The following is an 18,150-nucleotide window of genomic DNA, read 5'->3' on the forward strand; positions in this document are numbered from 1 at the left end:
CCTCTGGCTCCTGGGCTGGTCCAGCACCACCACTGCTTCCTGTTGCATGAGGCGGCTGCCTAGTGCTGGCAGAGGGCAGGAGGGCTATAGTGTTACAGCCCCTTTAGCTGCCGCCCACAGCTGGGCAAGCTGGCCCGGAAAGTGTTACAGCTCCTTTCGTTCCTGCTGTTTGGTAGGTCTCAAGTTTTTCTTCCACGTCCAGGAAGAATTAAATTACACGGGCAACTGGAGGGTGAGCAAGGCGGAGAGGAGCTTTATTGAGCAGCAAAACAGCTGTCAGTGGAGAGGAGACCCAAAGTGGTTAGCACCTATCCACAGACAGGTGACGAGTCGCTGAGTCTGGGGGTTTTTATGGGCTCAGAAGGTAGGGCATGTGTGCTGATTGGTCCATGGGCAGCCACGGGTGGGCCTGAAAAAACAACCATCCGATTACCCGAAAGGCATCAAGGAAGTTCTCACTCCCAGTAGCCGACTCCACCCAGAACTGGCAGCCTCGACCATAGGCTTCAGGTGGGGTTTCACCAGGGACCCACCCCTTCCTGCCTAGGAAACTGTCTGCCTCCCACCACTATCAATATGCCATCCATGGCGCCCAGGCTGTCCGGCCCAAGGGGCACTTGCAGGCCCGCACCAAACCGCCCTCAGCCCCTTGGCCTCCTTCCCATGCTCATTGGTGCCCAACGTCTGGAGGGAGTCCAGGCAGCAGGGGGCTGACATGTCAGTGCTGCCCCGAGCACACACACATCCGGCTGGCTCGCAACAGTGCCCAGGCTCAGCCACAACTGTTTTCCACACTTGAGTGGGTGCCAGGGACAGGGAGAGCCCAGGGAGGGGGAGCAGGCACTTCTGAGCCTGCGGGAGCGCAGGGATGCCTAGGTCTAGAGTTGCAGCTGGGTGGCTGCAGCTGTGCCCGGGGGCGCAGGCTCCCACCCTGCCAACTTGGTAGGGCACAGGGCTCCCACTGGGATCACCTGTTCCCAGCCCCCACCAGCTCCACGAAGCCGCCCCCCATTCCTCCATGCAGCTGGCATCCTTGCAGTGGCCGCTCCACGTGAGCTACCACTGCTATCATTATGACATGTTTTGATAAAGCAGATCATTGGATTTTTCTTAAAAGTTCTGCATTTTTCCTTAATTTTCTTTTTCTGTTTTCCTTTTTTCTTTTGAAATGGGGTCTATGTCACTCAGGCTGGAGTGCAGTGGCAAAATCATAGTTCTGGGCCCACACAATCCTTCCGATCCTTCCACTTCAGCCTCCCAAGTATGCTGGGACTACAAGTGTGTGACATCATGTCTAGCTAATTTTTTATGTTTTAAACTTTTTTAGAGATGAGAATCTCACTTCTTTTTTTGCCCAGGCTGTTCTCAAACTCCTGACATCAAGTAATCCTCCCTCTTCAACCTCCCAAGTGTCTGAGATTACAGGTGTGAGTCACCATGCCTGGCAAAATCTGCACTTTTGTAGTATTTTGTTTTAGTTAAACTTTTCAGCCAAGTGCAAAAAAATGAAAAGATTTGCACATGAATATGCAAACAGGTATGACTGTTGAGAAGAATAAGCTAAGCTTTTAGGGAAGAAAATATTCTTTTTTCTGGCTCAAGTGAATTAGCTCAGCTTAGAAGTTACTTGCTTTTTGGATGTGTTACTCGGATGTGTTACCCATATATAGAATCATTAAATCATTATTTTTATACACATTCTTAGTGAGTTGAGATTTTGCTGCTGACACATTTGCAAAAGTTGGGATTGAAAATTAGAATTTCTTGTTCAATGCTTTACTACTCTGCTGTTCCAGAAACCTTTAAGTTAAAGTAACAGATTAAAATATTTCATATGAAGAGAACTTTATGATTTCATATGACAATATACACACACTGAAAAACATAACTGTTTAAATATTTTAATGATTACAAATAGTATAACATAAAAATGACTCATAAATGTAAAAACGTGGGTTTTTAAGTAGTGAGTACAGTGCTGATTGGAATACTAGGGATCTCAATAACCTAGTATAATTCAGGATGAAGAAACAGAAATCATGACCTTCTTCAGGTTTGAACTTGGTGGGACCCTGTTTGCAGGCTCTGCCTGTCTCTGCAGTGGGTTGAGTTCCTCATTGGTCCACTGACCCTGGTGTAGGGAAGAGGTTGACTGGACTTATTTCTGAATTTGACTGTCAGTAGCCCAGGATTAGAATGATTTCCCACACCTTGGACATACAGAAAATGATAAAATATAATGTTTTTAGAACCTGATTTTGCAAAGGGGCATAGATAAGGTAGATTGTTAGAAGGACCCAAGGGGAATGGTTGGAAGGCATGTCATAGAAGGAGAAGATAAAGAAAGCCCAGATGATTTTTGAAAGTAGAAGAGGAGGGCTGATGGGATTCAACTGCCTAAGTCTGTATCTAAATCTTGTTTTATGGAATTGAGGTTACATTTTGCTTGTATGGCTCTTAAGAACAGAATTCAGATTTCTGCCTTTGAAAGAGGGGAAACCCTTTACCAATTAGGATTCTTAAAAAATGGAATTTCCTGCATTTTGAGATAGTAAACTCTACATTGAAGTATTCTGCTACTTGCTACAAATTTTGTTTAAAAGTTCAAGCATTAAATGGGGAATTGGTCTGGATGACCATTAAGATCCCCAAGAGAATTCCAATTCTGTGATCTTAGCTGTCAATTAAAGATGTTTATAAATGTTTTATCAACTGTTCTACCTACTTCCTTATTCTTAGATGTATACTATTTCATATTAAACTATCACTAGGGGCCATTAATCATATGAATAAACAGCAATAATTGCATAGACTGATTCTTCATAGAGTGCTTATTATCCTATATTATATAAAATCCTGTGATCATTTTGTTGTTGCCATGGAAGTATAACAGTGGTTGCTTTATTATGACTAAAGCTGGGGGACTATTTTTAGCCAAATTATAGTCATCTTTGCCAGCTGAAGCATATTCAATTAAATATCCATTAATAGGATAAAGTTTGTGGAACTCTGCTAATAACTCTTTTTCCCTCTTTTAAACATTGTGATGAAATTAAAACTTAGCTAATTGGACTCAAGGTAACTACAAATGAGATGTGTGTCAAGGATCTTGAATGAGCCTGTTTTTTTCTACCTTCTATTTATTTTTTACCACGTTCTGTCTAAGTCATTCTTCTGAACTGGTCCATAGCACATCTGCATCAAAACCAGTGATCAGGGATGGCCTGAGGAAGTTGGGCTGCTTGTGGGGAAAAGCAGACTCTGAAGGCCTGGAAATCTACATTTTCAAAAAGGCCTAGAAATTTTGATGTAACAGACATTTGAGGATGATAGGAAGAATTTAGAAATTGTCAACTAACACCTGTTTTCTAGAATCTGCAAGCACAGACCTACATGACACCAGTACCACCCAGCATATTACTCTAGAAGGAAACACAGAAATTATCAGGTTTATTCTCTTTTACTTTGTATCATGAACAATTAAATAACTTGCCCAGGGCCATACAGCCTGAATCACATATCTCCACTGAGCCATTTTGTTTTGATGGGGATGGACTGAAGAGAAGAACTTTAAAAAATACTATTGGAAAGTTGAAATGGACCAGTGACCAGCCTCTGGATTCCTGTGATGATTTGCATCAGTTACCATTTTGAATATCATGCATATGCTATGGTCACAGATCTCTTAATGCATCACGAGGACAGTTGGAAAACAATTCAGTTGAGATTAACTGGGTCCATGTATTTTCTGGTTGCGGCTTTTCTGCCTTGTTTGTAGTTTACACACCAGTCCATCAAATTATTTCCTTTCTTTTTCTTTTTTTTTCCATGTTAGGTATCTGTCTGGTTCCTCCCTTCTTTTTCAAAGAGAGGATCAGCTTTCTGCCCCAGATCCTTCTTTCTCCTTATCTGTTCTCCACTTGATTTTAGTAACATTTCTGTGCAGACAGCCTAACAGACCTGACCTCAGATCTGTACCCAGGAAATTTTTACTCAAATACTTTGACAGTGTTTTACTCATCTAAAAGTGAATGTGATCCCTAGACAAGTATGAGGCTGAAGGTGCGTCTCATTGGACCTCAGGCCATGTGAGCATACGCACATGGGAACATGGGATTCTTTTACAGGTAAAGTCACGGGGAAGACAAGTCATAAACCACGGTGGTTTCTCAAAGGCAGTGATAGAGATAAGGTGATGAAGAAACTCCTATCTTACCAGTATTCACAGTTTTGTCTGAGTAGGGATATCTGGAAAAGGGAGGAGTATAATCCTAGTTTTGCCTTGAAGGGATTTATGAGTTGCTCATATTTATATATCATGCGTATCATTTGTTTGTGCTCATACTCTTGCTTAACCATTGATAGTACTATATGCCAAACTGCCTATTTTGATGTAGTCTTGTTTTTAATGATTGCCTGGTAATTTTGCCTTCTCCCCATTCTTACCTGTCCTAATACAGCCTCGTTTTTTTAGCCTTTCTAGATTAGCAAACCACAAAGGCTTAGTAGTTGTTTTGAGGAGCTAACTTTAAAATGTATCTGTTCTTGTTGCTTTTTCAGCTCAGGATAAACAGCAGTGAATCAGCTAGGAGACCTTTCTGGTAGCCTGTTACCCCAAATGTAGACCCTCCATTTTGATTTGTCTCAGGCCCCCTTAGTAGTAGATGAAGGGTTGGTTTTTGAAAGTGAAATTGTAGCTTGTTTAGTAAAAATTGCTTGTTTCTGTGGAGGCAATGTGCCAAAATTAGAAGCGTCTATGGTGCAGCCATAAAGCAGTCTGGTGCCTCTTAAACAATAACTTTGTCAGTTCATTTTTATGGCTGAGAAAATAGCAGTCTAGGTGACCAACTTTCCCACAATTGCTTGGGGGTGTTTACTGACTGCCCTTGATCAGATGCCAAACACTTCAGAGGTAAGAGAGCCTAACCTATTTGTAGTTGTTGTTTACCCTCAGCCCTTAGGCTGCCCTTTGTTTTTCACTTACAAACAAAAGAGTAAAAGCAACAGGCTGGTCTGTAGGAACTCTCATTTACTTTCCGGGCCCCTTCTGTGTGGTTTAAGTAAGGCAGAGACTGGAACTATATATATATCAAACTAATCATCTCAGAGCCCATTATTAGGTCCCAGCTGCCGGACAACTTAGAGGATTTTTTATTAACAATCAAGACACTTTTGTAAAGTTAAGTTAATTTTAGGAGATTGCTGGTCCCTTCCAGCCTGACACTGGAGTGATGATGAGTGAGTGAGCAGCCTTCTAGATTGGCGAGAAAGTAGCATCAGGTAGATAAGCTATGACTCTGTATTTTATGGAATATTTGGTTCATTTTTTTTTTCCATTGAGCAGCCTTCTGGATTGGCGAGAAAGTGGCATCAGGTAGATAAACCATGACTCTGTGTTTTATGGAATATTTGGTTCATTTTTTTTTCCACTTCCATAATCACTTTTGATTTTCCTTAGTCGTTCTAGTCCATACATCCTGGACATTTCTCTCTTGCCTTTGGATTTTAAGTGCATGAGTTAAAAGAACTAATCTAGTAAACCACGTTAGGATGTTGTCAATAAAATGCCCTTACAGTGTTTTCAAAGACTTTGCTTTATGGCAAGCACTTTTGCAGGGGCAATGGAAGAGCCAACCCTGACAGTAGTTAAAAGGGATCCTCTGTGGTTTGCTTTGTAAGCCTCACTAAAGCAACAATAATTGAAATCCCTGAAATATATTGAGTAATGATATGTTGGTAAAGCAATACATGATTATTACTTGTCATACAGCTTTCAGGTTGGTGATGTTTTTCATGTTCTTTCATTTGTAACAGATGAATAATGTAAAACAGAGCTTGTGAGGAGTACAATGACATTTTGTTGTCTGGTTAATAATTTCAGCACTATTTGCAAAATTGCCCTGCTAGAGCATGACCTAGGAATTGTAAAGTGGAACACAAATAAAATAGGAAATGTGTATTTGCCCATGAGTTCTTCATGGACTTGTTATAAAAACACTTGTTTGCTGTCCTGTCTTTTGCTCACTCCTCTGTCCCCACTGTGAGAAGAGGTCCTTGTGGCCAGGCAAATGGGATGAAAGTGGGGGTACATGGAGGAAGAGTAGACAAGGTTTTATTCATCTCTGTTCCCTTTCGTAACTCTTCCTAAGAGCAGAGAAAGCTGGTGAGAGAATGACAGGCAACCCTGTTAAAAGACTCGGGGGCTGGGCGCGGTGGCTCACGCCTGTTATCCCAGCACTTTGGGAGGCCAAGGTGAGTGGATCACCTGAGGTCAAGAGTTCGAGACCAGCCTGACCAACATGGTGAAACCCTGTCTCTACTAAAAATACAAAAATTAGCTTGGCATGGTGGCAGACACCTGTAATCCCAGCTACTCGGGAGGCTGAGGCAGGAGAATCGCTTAAACCCAGGAGGCAGAGGTTGCAGTGAGCCGGGATTGCACCACTGCAGTCCAGCCTGGACTCAAGGCCAGTGCAGCGAATAAATTCTGCCCCGTTCCTGCTGAGACCTCCCTTAGTTGCTCTGCTTGCATCAACTTTTAATGAGCAATCTTTCTGATTCTTTTCTCTACAAAATGAGTAAACTTTAATATTATTCTTTAACATCTTAGTCCGCATTTTACCTCGGGGCATTTAAAATTTAAATAGCCTTGCTCTAATAAGCAGAATAGGGGGTAATTTTTTACCCTCAACAAGTTTGTCTAGAGGATACCACTAGGAGTTATGCTCACCTGTTCCTATTCACCTCTCCTGGGAACTCCGTATTGAGTTTGTTATTAGCTGAAATGCTAATAGATCCTCTTTACTCTTTGTGAGAAAGTCCGAGGGCCTCTTGGATGCCCTTCATGTGCCAAAGAGAAAAAATGCTGGGATGGTTTGCTTTTAAAGGTTTTGAAATGAAGCACTTGATGCTCTGGTGATGCCTTTGTTTTAATTTTGCTGTTGATATTTGCAGGGACTTTACTTGTTAAATATCAGAAGCTTTTTCTCAGTATTATTGAGTTGTATTGGTATAATTCTTTAGGGCTTTAATGTTTACAGGGTCCTGGTTTAAGTATAAATAAGCATATCTTTGGATTACCTGCCATTCCAAACCTGACATTAAAGATCAAAACAAAGAAAGATGGGATCTTAGTATTCATTTAAAGAAGTTTAACTGGCTGGGCACAGTAACTCACACCTGTAGTCTCTGCCCTTTGGGAGGCTGAGGTGGGAGGATCGCATGAGGCCAGGAGTTCAAGGCCAGCCTGAGCAACATGGTGAGACCCATCTCTACAAAAAAATACAAAAACCAGCTGTGCATGTAGTAGCTTGCCTGTAGTTCCAGCTACTCAGGAGGCTGTGGTGAGAGGATCACTTGACCCCAGGAGGTTGAGGCTGCGTTGAGCTGTGATCATGCCATTGCACTGCAGCCTGGGTGGCAGAGTGAGACCCTGTCTCAAAATAAATAAATAAGTTGAAATGATAAGGTAATCCTGAATGTTGTTTATTTGTAGACTAAGTAAATTGTGTTTCAAATTGGGGCAAGGTGATAAAGTTTAACTTGAAGAGCAGAGTCCTGAGACCCTGGGAGATTCAGCTTCACCATCAGTCTGGATGTATGGAACCCACTGTTTTTTGTTTTTCCAAAGATAATTTCTTGGACCTTTTCTCAGAGGTCTTCTACCTAACTCTTCCATTATTTCTGTTGCTAGATCAGATTTTCACCAAATGCTCATGCTGCTTGAGTTGTCTGGGCTATATGCCTGACTCCATGCTGAGATACACAGAAGCCTCAGGCCAAAAGCTGGGTCTCCCCTTCCCCCACATGGTTCTGTGCACCTGTGCATTACTCATTCCGCATGCCATTCTCTCCATAATTAAGAACAGAAATGCTTGTTCTCTTCAATGTCATTGTGTCCTTGGCATCCTGCACAAGGTCTGGCAGTTACATTGGGTTCAACAAAAGTTTGTTGAACTGAACAAAGCAACAACCAAGAGTTTTAAAAACTGGAGTTGAAGGTTATATTACAAGCCTGTCTCCTGGTACCTGATGTCTTTGACAGTCTTAAAGCTTGCATTTCTGTAGCCCTGAATTTAAATCAAGTTCTTTTTGAAACCATGTTAGGTCATCATGCCTGCTGTGAATGGATTCACCAACTTTCTGTACCATTCATTGCTAGTCACGGAATTTTGAATATTCTTCCCCCACCTACTCTAAGGATAATTGTTATTGTCCAGCTCCAGAGTTCCTTGCCTCTAATGAAAAAATTGCTGCTGCTTTATGCAGTAGTTTGTTGTTTATGTATGTGTTATAAAATCTTCTTTGTGACTTTCAGTTCCTTACATCATCTTGCACAATGAATGTTGATTGAATTTAATAAAACATAAGCTAACAAAAGTATAGCATTATGTGTTTACACAGTAAGTGTATAGGCTTTTCTTTTTTAAACCATTTAAGCCTAAAAACAACTTGATAAAATAGCTAATTGGGTAGATACCTCAATTTCAATGAAATTGAGGAGAATTGGGATTTAAGAAGCTTGTCTTATGTGAGAATTAAACCCCAGTCTTTCTATTCCTGGTGCCCTTAAAACAGCTAAGTAACAAAACAAGTTCAAAGAGGAATGTTTGAAAGAAAAGACTTGAATTTCAAATTGGCAACACAGAATTGTTCACTAATGCTGGCCTTGTGATTTGAAATGGCCAAGTGAGAAGATGGTGGCTACCCTTATTTAAGAATTCTATCAGCAACTCAGTTTTGGTTCTTGGTGGTGATATACGTTAAGATTTTAGCAGGAAAATTTAGTCATTGAGCAATTTGTTCTTTTGGTCACTTGCTCCTTTTAAAGACAGTGACTGGGCCAGACTAGAAATTCTTGAAATAAAGCCAATGCCAGAGAAACGGGGAAGATTGACTTTCAGAAGAAAAAAAAAAAAAGGGGCTGGTCCTTTGATTTAGAGCTGTCTGAGGACATTCTGAAAGCTGGCATACTTTCCAAGATTTCCTAGAAATTGGGGAAACAGGACAGGTAATTTTGGGAGACACAGAGGACTACGGTTGTGGGGAGTAGACAACTATGACAAAGCAGCCACCTTTCCCTTGTTCTTTTTATTTTCTTATTTTTTAATAACCATAATTAGATTATCGTGAAGATACTACATTTTCAAGAGGAGGATATTCTTGCCAAGCTATAAGATGGAAAGATACTTCAGGAGAAAGAATGTGAAGAGTGAAAAAACTCACTTGTTCATCTAAGAAACTGTGTAACTCATTTGGCCTCTGTGGTGAATGGTTACACTGTGTTAACCTCTTTGTTCACTTGGTATTTTTCTTCTACTGGGGCGGTGTTAAAGTTGTTAAGATACTATTCGTCAAGGCACAGTGCTAGGTACTTTATATGCATTACATCTTCCAGTCCTGATACAACCCTTGAAATTAGCAGCTGTCATCCCTTTTGGTAGGCCAGTAAAGTGTTGATCAGAGAGTTTTAAGTAATTTGCCCCAAGGTCATGCTAGAAAGTGATGGAGTCCAGGTGCAAACTCAAGCCTCTTTAGCACCTTCCTGCCCTGTTTCCTCTCTGGCTGGATGCCTTTGGGAAGAAGTAGTCATAGGTTGGAGAGACCGGTATGCCTTCCATCATTTTACCTGAGCCAGAGGAAGTGCCATCAGTACCTAGCTTCTGTGTGAAAATAACACCTTGAAAGAAGACGAGTTTGCCAGCAGCAGTTTAAGGAACAAGAGACCTTACTTTCAAAGGAAAGTGAAATTCGAAAAACAAGAAGAACAGAATTCTTGTCCCTGTTGTTCCATCTCTTGCCTGCTCTTTCCTGGGCTGGTCAGCTTGCTTCTGGGCCTCAGTCTGTTTATTTGTAAAACTGTGAGACTTCTACTATATCCTAAGGGCCTTTGACCTCCTCAGTTCTGCAATTACTAACGTTTCCACAAGATAATAATCTTTTTAAATCTTGTAAAATTTAGACAGTGCCTGAAATGCCTCCTTGTGTTTATTTGTTTATATGTCTGTATCCCCATGCAGTTGCTTGTGGATAGACAATGCATCTCTTGGCCTTTGCATAGCACAGTGTCTAGAAATAGTGTCCTTACAAATATGAATGTATGTGGAATGAAAATGTGCTCTCAGAGATTTATATGCAGTTGCTGTTTCGTAGCTTGTTAGTAACCCCAGTTTTACTATCTTATCTTTCTTTGGCTATTTGCATAATTTTTGCATTCTTTTTTTGTTAAGGTGAAATGCATAAAACATAAAATTAACTCATTTAGTAAATACACCTATTCCCAATGTTATGCAACCACTGCCTCTGTTTCCAAAACGTTTTTCATCACCCCAAAAAGCTGTACCCATTGAGCAGATGCTCCTCAGTCCTGCAAACCTTCCACCCACCCTCCTGCCTCAGCCTTTGGCCACCACCAATCTGAGTTCTGTTTCTGTAGATTTATTTATTCTGAATATTTCATATAAGTGGAATCACACAATATGGGTGATCTTTTGGGTCTGATCCTAATGCTTTCAAGCTTTATCGGCATTGTAGCTTGTATTAGTGCTTCATTCCTTATTGTGGTTGAGTAGTGTTCTATGGATTGTACACATTTTATCCATCCTTTTCCTGATGGACATTTCCGCTCTTTCTATCTTTTGAGTATTGTGAACATGAACACATGTACAGGCTGCTGTGAACATGCCTGTAGATGTGTTTGTTTATGTGTTTTCAGTTCTCTTGGATATATTACTTTCAATGGCAAAAAACACAATTACTTTTGCACCAACCTAATACAACTAAAAGTGGAATTGGTGGGTCATAAGGTCATTTTACATTTAACTTTTTGAGGAAGTGCTACACTTTTCCACAGTTTCTGTTTTACTTCCTACCAGCCGTGTACAAGTTTCCAATTTCTCCACGACTTTGCCAACACTTGTTATTTTCTGTCTCTCTCTGTGTGTGTGTGTGTGTCTTTTAATAGCCATCCTAGTGTGTGTGAAGTGGTATCTCATCATGGTTTTGATTTGTATTTTCCTCATGACTAATGATGTTGAGCATCTTCTTATGTGTGTGCATGTGTTTGTGTGTTGGCTATTTACGTATTATCTTTGGAGAAATGTCTATTCAATTCCTTTAGCCATTTTTAAGTAGGGTTGTTTGTCTTTTTGTTGAGTTGTGAGCGTCCTTCATATATTCTGGATACAAGTCCCTTATCAAATATGATTTGTAAATATTTTTCCCATTCTATAGGATGTGTTTTCATTTTCCTAGTAATGTCTTTTGATGCACAAATGTTTCTAATTTTGATGAAGTTCATTTTACCTATCTTTTGCTGCTTGTACTTTTGGTGTCTATAGATCTGTTTCCAAATGCAGTGTCATGAAGATTTACTTCTGTTTTCCTCTAAGAGTTTTATTTTTTTTAAGCTTCTATAAGTAGGTCTGTGATCCATTTTGAGTTGATTTTTGTATATGATATGAGATAGGGGTCCAAGTTCATTCTTTTTGCCTATTTGGAGTCCCTGGAATTTTGATAGGTTTACATTGACTCTAGATCACTTTGAGTATTATTGCTAGCTTAATAATAAATCTTCCATGGCTGGGTGTGGTGGCTCATGCCTGTAATCCCAGTACTTTGGAGGCCCAGGAGTATCACTTGAGCCCCAGGAGTTTGAGATCAGCCTGGGCAATATAGTGAGACTCTGGCTCTATTTAAAAATAAATAAATAAATCCTCTGTTTCATGCTACTATTTAGCAATGTTTTGTAGTTTCAGTATACAAACCATTCACTCCATTGATTAAATTTATTCCTAGGTATTTTATTCTTTTGGATGCTGTTATGATTGGAATTGTTTTCTTAATTTTCTGATTGTTCATTCCTGGTGTGTAGAAACACAATTGGCTTTTTTGTGCAGATATTATACCTTGCAGCTTTACTGAATTAGTGTGCTAGCTGTAGTAATTTTTTTGTGGGATCTTTGAGATTTTCTGTATGTCGGGATATGTCATATGTGAGTAGATAAGTTTTACTTCTTCCAATTTGGATGCCTTTCTTTTTCTTGCCTAATTGCTCTACCTAGAACTTCCAGTACAATGTTGAATCTCAGTGATGAAAGTGGGCATCCTTGTCTAGTTCCTGATATTGGTGGAAAGTCTGGTTCTTATAGTCTTCTGTCTCATGAAGTCAGAGCTCATCAAAACATGGTCCCTAGACAGCAGCATCCATACCACCTGGGACCTTGTTAGAAATACTCATTCTTGGGGGTTCCCTCTAAACTTTCTGATTCTGACACTGTGCGAAGTGGAGCCTAGCAATTTGTATTTTAAGAAACGCTCTAGATGATGTGGATGCACACTGAAGTTGAAGAACCACTGCAGCAGAATTCGAATTCTTTGAAGTTAGCGTCTGTGCTTTATTTTCTTTGTATTCCTTTTAGTTCCCTTGTGGGATTAATCAGTGTTGAATAATTAAAAAAAAAAAAAAGAAAAGATATATGTCAAGGCTAACCAAAGTGCCTACATTATCTCTTAGCTTGTGTAAGAGTCTTGAGTCACCATGAATGATTAGAGATTCGTCATTAGACATTTATGAGATTCATCAGAAGACCTCACATTTTGTATGCAGTCTTAGACCCATTGCAAACAACTTAAATGTACTTGTATTTAGACCATTTGTTCTGATAATTACTTTCACCATTATTATCTGTTTACCTACTAGCTGTGGCCTTATGGCTACTTCTGCCAGCAAGAATTTCTGTTCCTCAGCTATTTAAAAAGACTGAAGGGTCACTTTTATAGGATATATTGGATTTTATCACATCATTATTTCATCTTTGCCTTATTTTCTCATTAGTTTTATCTTGCTATGCTGTGATGTCAACTCCTTTACATCCTTTTTGAGCAAGATGATATTTAAATCAATTAGGAAAAATGTGGTCTATTGCAATTAAGGGCTATTGTTGAAAAATAGCCACTTAGACACACAAGTACCAGTTTATAGACAAGCACAATAATTCTATGAATTCATTACCAGTTTATAGACAAGCACATGAATACTCAGATGATAAAAATACCATTTAAAAGTGCCTGAAATTATAGTATAATTGATTAGTTTATAACTGATTTTTTTCTAAGACTTGTTTAAATGATGATTTATACCCTGGATTCCCAGTTTCCACCACTTTCAGATTTCCAAACTTTATTTGTAATTCACCTAATCAGTCTAGTTCTGTCTGCTCCCAGAATGGGTGAATGTTGTGAAGATAGCATCTGAGATGTGTGAGCTCTAGGTCAGCAGTTCCCAACCTTTTTTGGCACCAGGGACCGGTTTCGTGGAAGACAATTTTTCCACGGATTGGGGGTGAGGGGGGCTGTTTCAGAATGAAACTGTTCCACCTCAGATCATAAGGCATTAGTTAGATTCTCATAAGGAGCACACAGCCTAGATCCCTCTTCACGTTAGAGTTCGCTGCTGATTAGGAATCTAATGCCACTGCCGATCTGACAGGAGGCGGAGCTCAGGCAGTAATGCTTGCTTCCCCACTGTTCATCTGCTGCTGTGCAGCCCATTTCCTAACTGGCCACAAACCAGTAGTGGTCCGTGGCCTGGGGACTGGGCCACCCCTACTCTTGGGGATCTCTGGTAGCAGGGAAGAAACAGAGGATGAGGCAGAATGATCTTGCAGCCTTGGTGGAGGCTCAGGAGCTCTCCAAGAGCTTGTGTGGTCCTAAGAATACAATGTTGCTGCTCTTTCCTTTTGTCTCTTTGATGTGTGAATACTGTCATAGAATCATTGCATTAATTCCCATTGATTGAATAATCAAGCGGCTCTCCAACCTTTCTGGTTCAAGGTTTAAGTAAATGAAAAGTCAATTCATTAACAATTGCTAGCAGACTTTTTGGAACTTTAGGAAGAGAAATTAGTGTTTTAATTAGGGAAAGATTACAATAATATTGGGCATTCTCAAACACAGTTGAGCAGAGATAGTAAACTCACAGATTGGGAAATAAATGTTTAGGAAGACAGTAACTTCTTTTCATACCACTATGGTGAATGAGATTTTATTTTGCTAGCTTTTAAACTCCAGATTGCCTATAGGTGCAATGGTTTATTTCAGAAAAGAGAGGAACTTGGGGTTCTAAGGCAAGGTGGAGTTTTGGAAACTATTAGTGCATATTTTTAAATGTCTTTTGAAATAGTTTTGATGACAGTGACAAAAGGGGGGAGCAAGCATGTTAAAGTCATTTGGCTACTCTTGAAATCAAGACTGTGAAGAAAACCTTTTCTAGCTATAAATCACATACTTGTCCTACATTCTTTAAAGCATTTTACACAGATGACTTTAACAGTTTTAGGGGTCATGCCTGGGGTTAAGAGACTTTGCATGGTATACGTTTTGGTGATTAAACAGCAATACTTTATTGAGATGGTAGCACTTCTGTTCACACTCTGTACTGTGAAACATTTTATTTTTTACCTAATGAGGAAGGGTTGTTCCCTAAGTCAATGTTGTGCCAAGTGTATACTTGTTGATTTTATGTTGCATGAGTATGGACTATTAAAAAGCTTTACTACTTGTAATAGTAACAAAAAAAAATTTTAAAAGCAACCAAAACTATCAATAAAATTATAAAAAGCATTGTAAAGAATAATGATAACTAGTAACGTTTTGATAAGTGATTATTGTGCCACGCACTGCTCTAAGTGCTTTTGCATGTAATTAATTTAATCTTTAAACCTGACCATATGAAGTAAGAATTGCCATTCTCACTTATGACTATTAGGAAGTAAGGTTCAGAAAGGCTAAGTGAATTGTTCAAGGTCATGCAACCAGTGTGAATAGTGAGCTGGGGAATAAAACCAGGCAGATCACACTCTTAACATCTGCTCCATTGAGCTGTGTACATCAACCCTTGAATTTCACAGATACTGCTGAGGATGGGGCAGACATCATTGTTTATGATTCACTTTTAATGAGTCAATTCAAATACAAATATTAAGTAAATACACAACTCTCTTGTTGGCTATGTCAAAAATGTTGAAGCTGACAAGAAAAATGGATTTGCAAACCAAAGCCTTCAGCAATTGGTGGATGTATTCGTTTAAATTGTACTTAAGAATTAAATGGGGTCATGCAATGATGCATTTTTATGCCATTCTCTTCTTTTGCTTTAAATTATTGCCAGTGTATTAGCATGTGAGAGACTGCTGTGTTTATTTTTTACAGTTACAGAGATGATCAGATAGTTTAGTGATTTGGTATATTATCCATGAATTTGGATTGAATGCTTGGCATTTGGAATGTTAGATAAATATTATACAAATTTTCTTCCCTGCTCCTGTTTTTTTTTTTTCCTATTTCACAGACTTGTTCATATGCTCACTAGTGTCCCTGTCGCTTTCCCCCTACTGAGTCCTCTCCTGTGAAGTGGTCATAACACTGGTTGTACTGTGAAGTGAAAGATGCATTGTATACACATTTAAATGCAGCACTGGATGGCAGGATCTGCCTTTTGCCAAATAAAGTGTTGTATTTCTCTTGGTTTTTGTTCCAGCTGAGCAATTTTCATTGCCGATAGCACAACATACATTAGGATAAAGCAAATAAACAATGCAAGGCACTTGGAGCCAGGAAGTCGCATCTCAGACTAGAAACACATAGTTTTCTATTGACATTTGGGAGGTGGGCTGCTAAATAGGCGAGCCAGCCACCAAATAGAAAACCAGTGGCCATGAGGTTCTTGCACTTCTAGGGAAGCCATTTATTTAATCGTTAGATCTTTGTAATTAAATATTAACTCAAAACTATGTCTTAGGTAACTGTTAACCTTGCCATTTGTTGTTTGCCTTAGACATGTAATTAACATTCATTGAATTTAATTTGTTGTTGTCTTTCACGCCTTTTATTAACTCATACACAATTACTTGTCTTCTGCTTTTACAAACTTTTTTGGGAAGACAGGGTCTCGCTGTGTGTGCAGGCTGGAGTGTGGTGGCTTGACGTTGAGTCACTGCAGCCTCGACCTCCTAGGCTCAAGCCATCCTCCCACCTGAGCCTTCCAAGTAGCTAGGAGCACAGGCATGCACCACCATGCCTAGCTAATTTTTTATTTTTTTTAGAGATTGGATCTCGCTATGTTGCCCAGGCTGGTCTCAAACTCCTGGGCTCAAGTGAGCCACAGTGCCGAACCTTGTCTTCTGGTTTGTTGAAGCAGTAAGTCAGACAATATTTGCCACAATGATGTCTGTCAAGTGTTTGTGGCCGGCCATAAAAACTCCAGCACCACATTCATCTGCTAATGAAGGCCACTCATTTTGCTGTTGTCATCCACCTTACTGTATCTCAGGACATCCAGCTTAATCTTTTTCTATTATGTTAATTCTTCTTGGGAGTAGTATGACTACTTCTATGAAGTCCCAACAGAAGATGAAGAGCGGACTCCTTTTGAATGTGTAGTTAGACAGAGTATGTTCGTCTTTCGGTTGCTTGCTAGCAAAGATCAGTCTCTGTTGATCAGGAGAAATTCATTCTTTATTCTGGATCTTGGCCTTTGGATTTTCTGTTGTGTCCAAGGGTTCAACCTTGAGAGTGGTGCTTTTCCTGTAAGGACTTTTATGAAAATCTGCCCTTTGGTTGTGGTTCCATCCCAGATGGTGGATCAGAAAACTGAATTTCCTATTTTGAAACAAATTTCTTTGATAATTTAATGCTTTACTTTGAAATAATCCAAGTAAATTTGGCATACATACTTTTAATAGTTCCTTATTTTAAAATATGATCTAGACCTGGCGCGGTGGCTCACACCTGTAATCTCAGCACTTTGGGAGGCCGAGGAGGGTGGATCACGAGGTCAGGAGTTCGAGACCAGCCTGGCCAACACGGTGAAACCCCGTCTCTACTAAAAATACAAAAATTAGCTGGGCATGGTGGCGGGCACCTCTAATCCCAGCTACTCGGGGGGCTGAGGCAGGAGAATCGCTTGAACCTGGGAGGCAGAGGTTGTAGTGAGCTGAGATCACACCATTGCACTCCAGCCTTGGTGACAAGAGCGAAACTCCATCTCCAAAAAAAAAAAAAAAAATCTGTTTTTTCCCCCTGCGTTATTCAGTTGGTTTGGAATAATTTAAAGATTTCTTCTATTTCAAATTATGGCATATTACAGTAATTTATTAAAAATAATAATCTAACTGAAAATCATAAACACAAAGTCTATAGGAGCTGTTTAAACCAGAATATACAATAATTTTATAATCGATTTGTTTAAATATTGATTAATTATACATTCTTTTAAAGGCCAAATAAAAAGAAAGAAACTTTTTGCCCCACTCTGTTAGACTACTATTAACTGAGCAATCTTGGTTTATGGAACTTGAGGTTTTGGGAATCATTAAGTATTTATAAAGATACTTACAGTTTTGGGTTTTTTGTTTGTTTTCTTTGAGTTGTATAGCTGGAGAATTCCTTTTCATTCATGGTTTCAGGTTTAGCTTTAAGGCAATATGTACCAACTTTTGAAGAGAAAATTGTCAAAGTGATTAATTATCTTCAGTTTGGATAGTATATTAAAAACATTAATTATTTTGAATAATGCATATTTCTTCAGCTATTAACATCTGACTCATCTCTTTTAGGACCTGCTGAAGTTCCCATGATGTCACCCAATGGATCCATTCCTCCCATTCATGTGCCTCCAGGTTATATCTCACAGGTAATCCATTTGATGGACTTCTCTACTCACTATGGACACTATCATTGCTCCAACATAATATATGTTGAGGCTTCAAAGCCATGTTTCAGGAGTTAATTTAGGTACCGTAGTGCTAGGTGTGCCATCATTTTGTGGCACCACGTGGCGCTTCTTGTGTCTTGCCACTTGACGTACCAGAGAGCCAGAGAAAAGGAAACACAGAAGGCCTACTAGACTGTCCTCTGCCAAGTGGGGTTTTTATATTTGATTGTTTGGTTGTGATTTCTTTATGGAGTCTCCTGCTTTAGAAATTTCCTTCCACCTGTAATACGACTTTCTATAAAAATTCACAGAAACTTTCAAGAAAATTCATAGATTTAGTTAGTTAACATATTAAAGGAGACATAGCTCACATAAACAGGGCCTGCCTTCTGTTACAGAGGGAAAAAAAATGGAGTTCAGTTGCTCCACGATGTGGC

At 39.6% G+C, this 18,150-nt stretch overlaps 1 protein-coding gene across 2 annotated transcripts in view; it reads left to right on the forward strand.

Annotated features, from left to right (window-relative positions):
- Positions 1–18,150, forward strand: part of FNDC3B (fibronectin type III domain containing 3B) — a 361,800-nt gene that overhangs the window by 169,887 nt on the left and 173,763 nt on the right. For both annotated transcript variants that reach the window (XM_003256464.3, XM_003256465.3), the window contains exon 4: positions 17,616–17,692. In XM_003256464.3, the coding sequence (XP_003256512.2) occupies positions 17,616–17,692 (77 nt within the window). The remainder of the gene's footprint in view (positions 1–17,615; positions 17,693–18,150) is intronic.

This window comes from Nomascus leucogenys, chromosome 11 (assembly GCF_006542625.1).
Source record: "Nomascus leucogenys isolate Asia chromosome 11, Asia_NLE_v1, whole genome shotgun sequence".
Lineage (NCBI taxonomy): Eukaryota > Metazoa > Chordata > Mammalia > Primates > Hylobatidae > Nomascus > Nomascus leucogenys.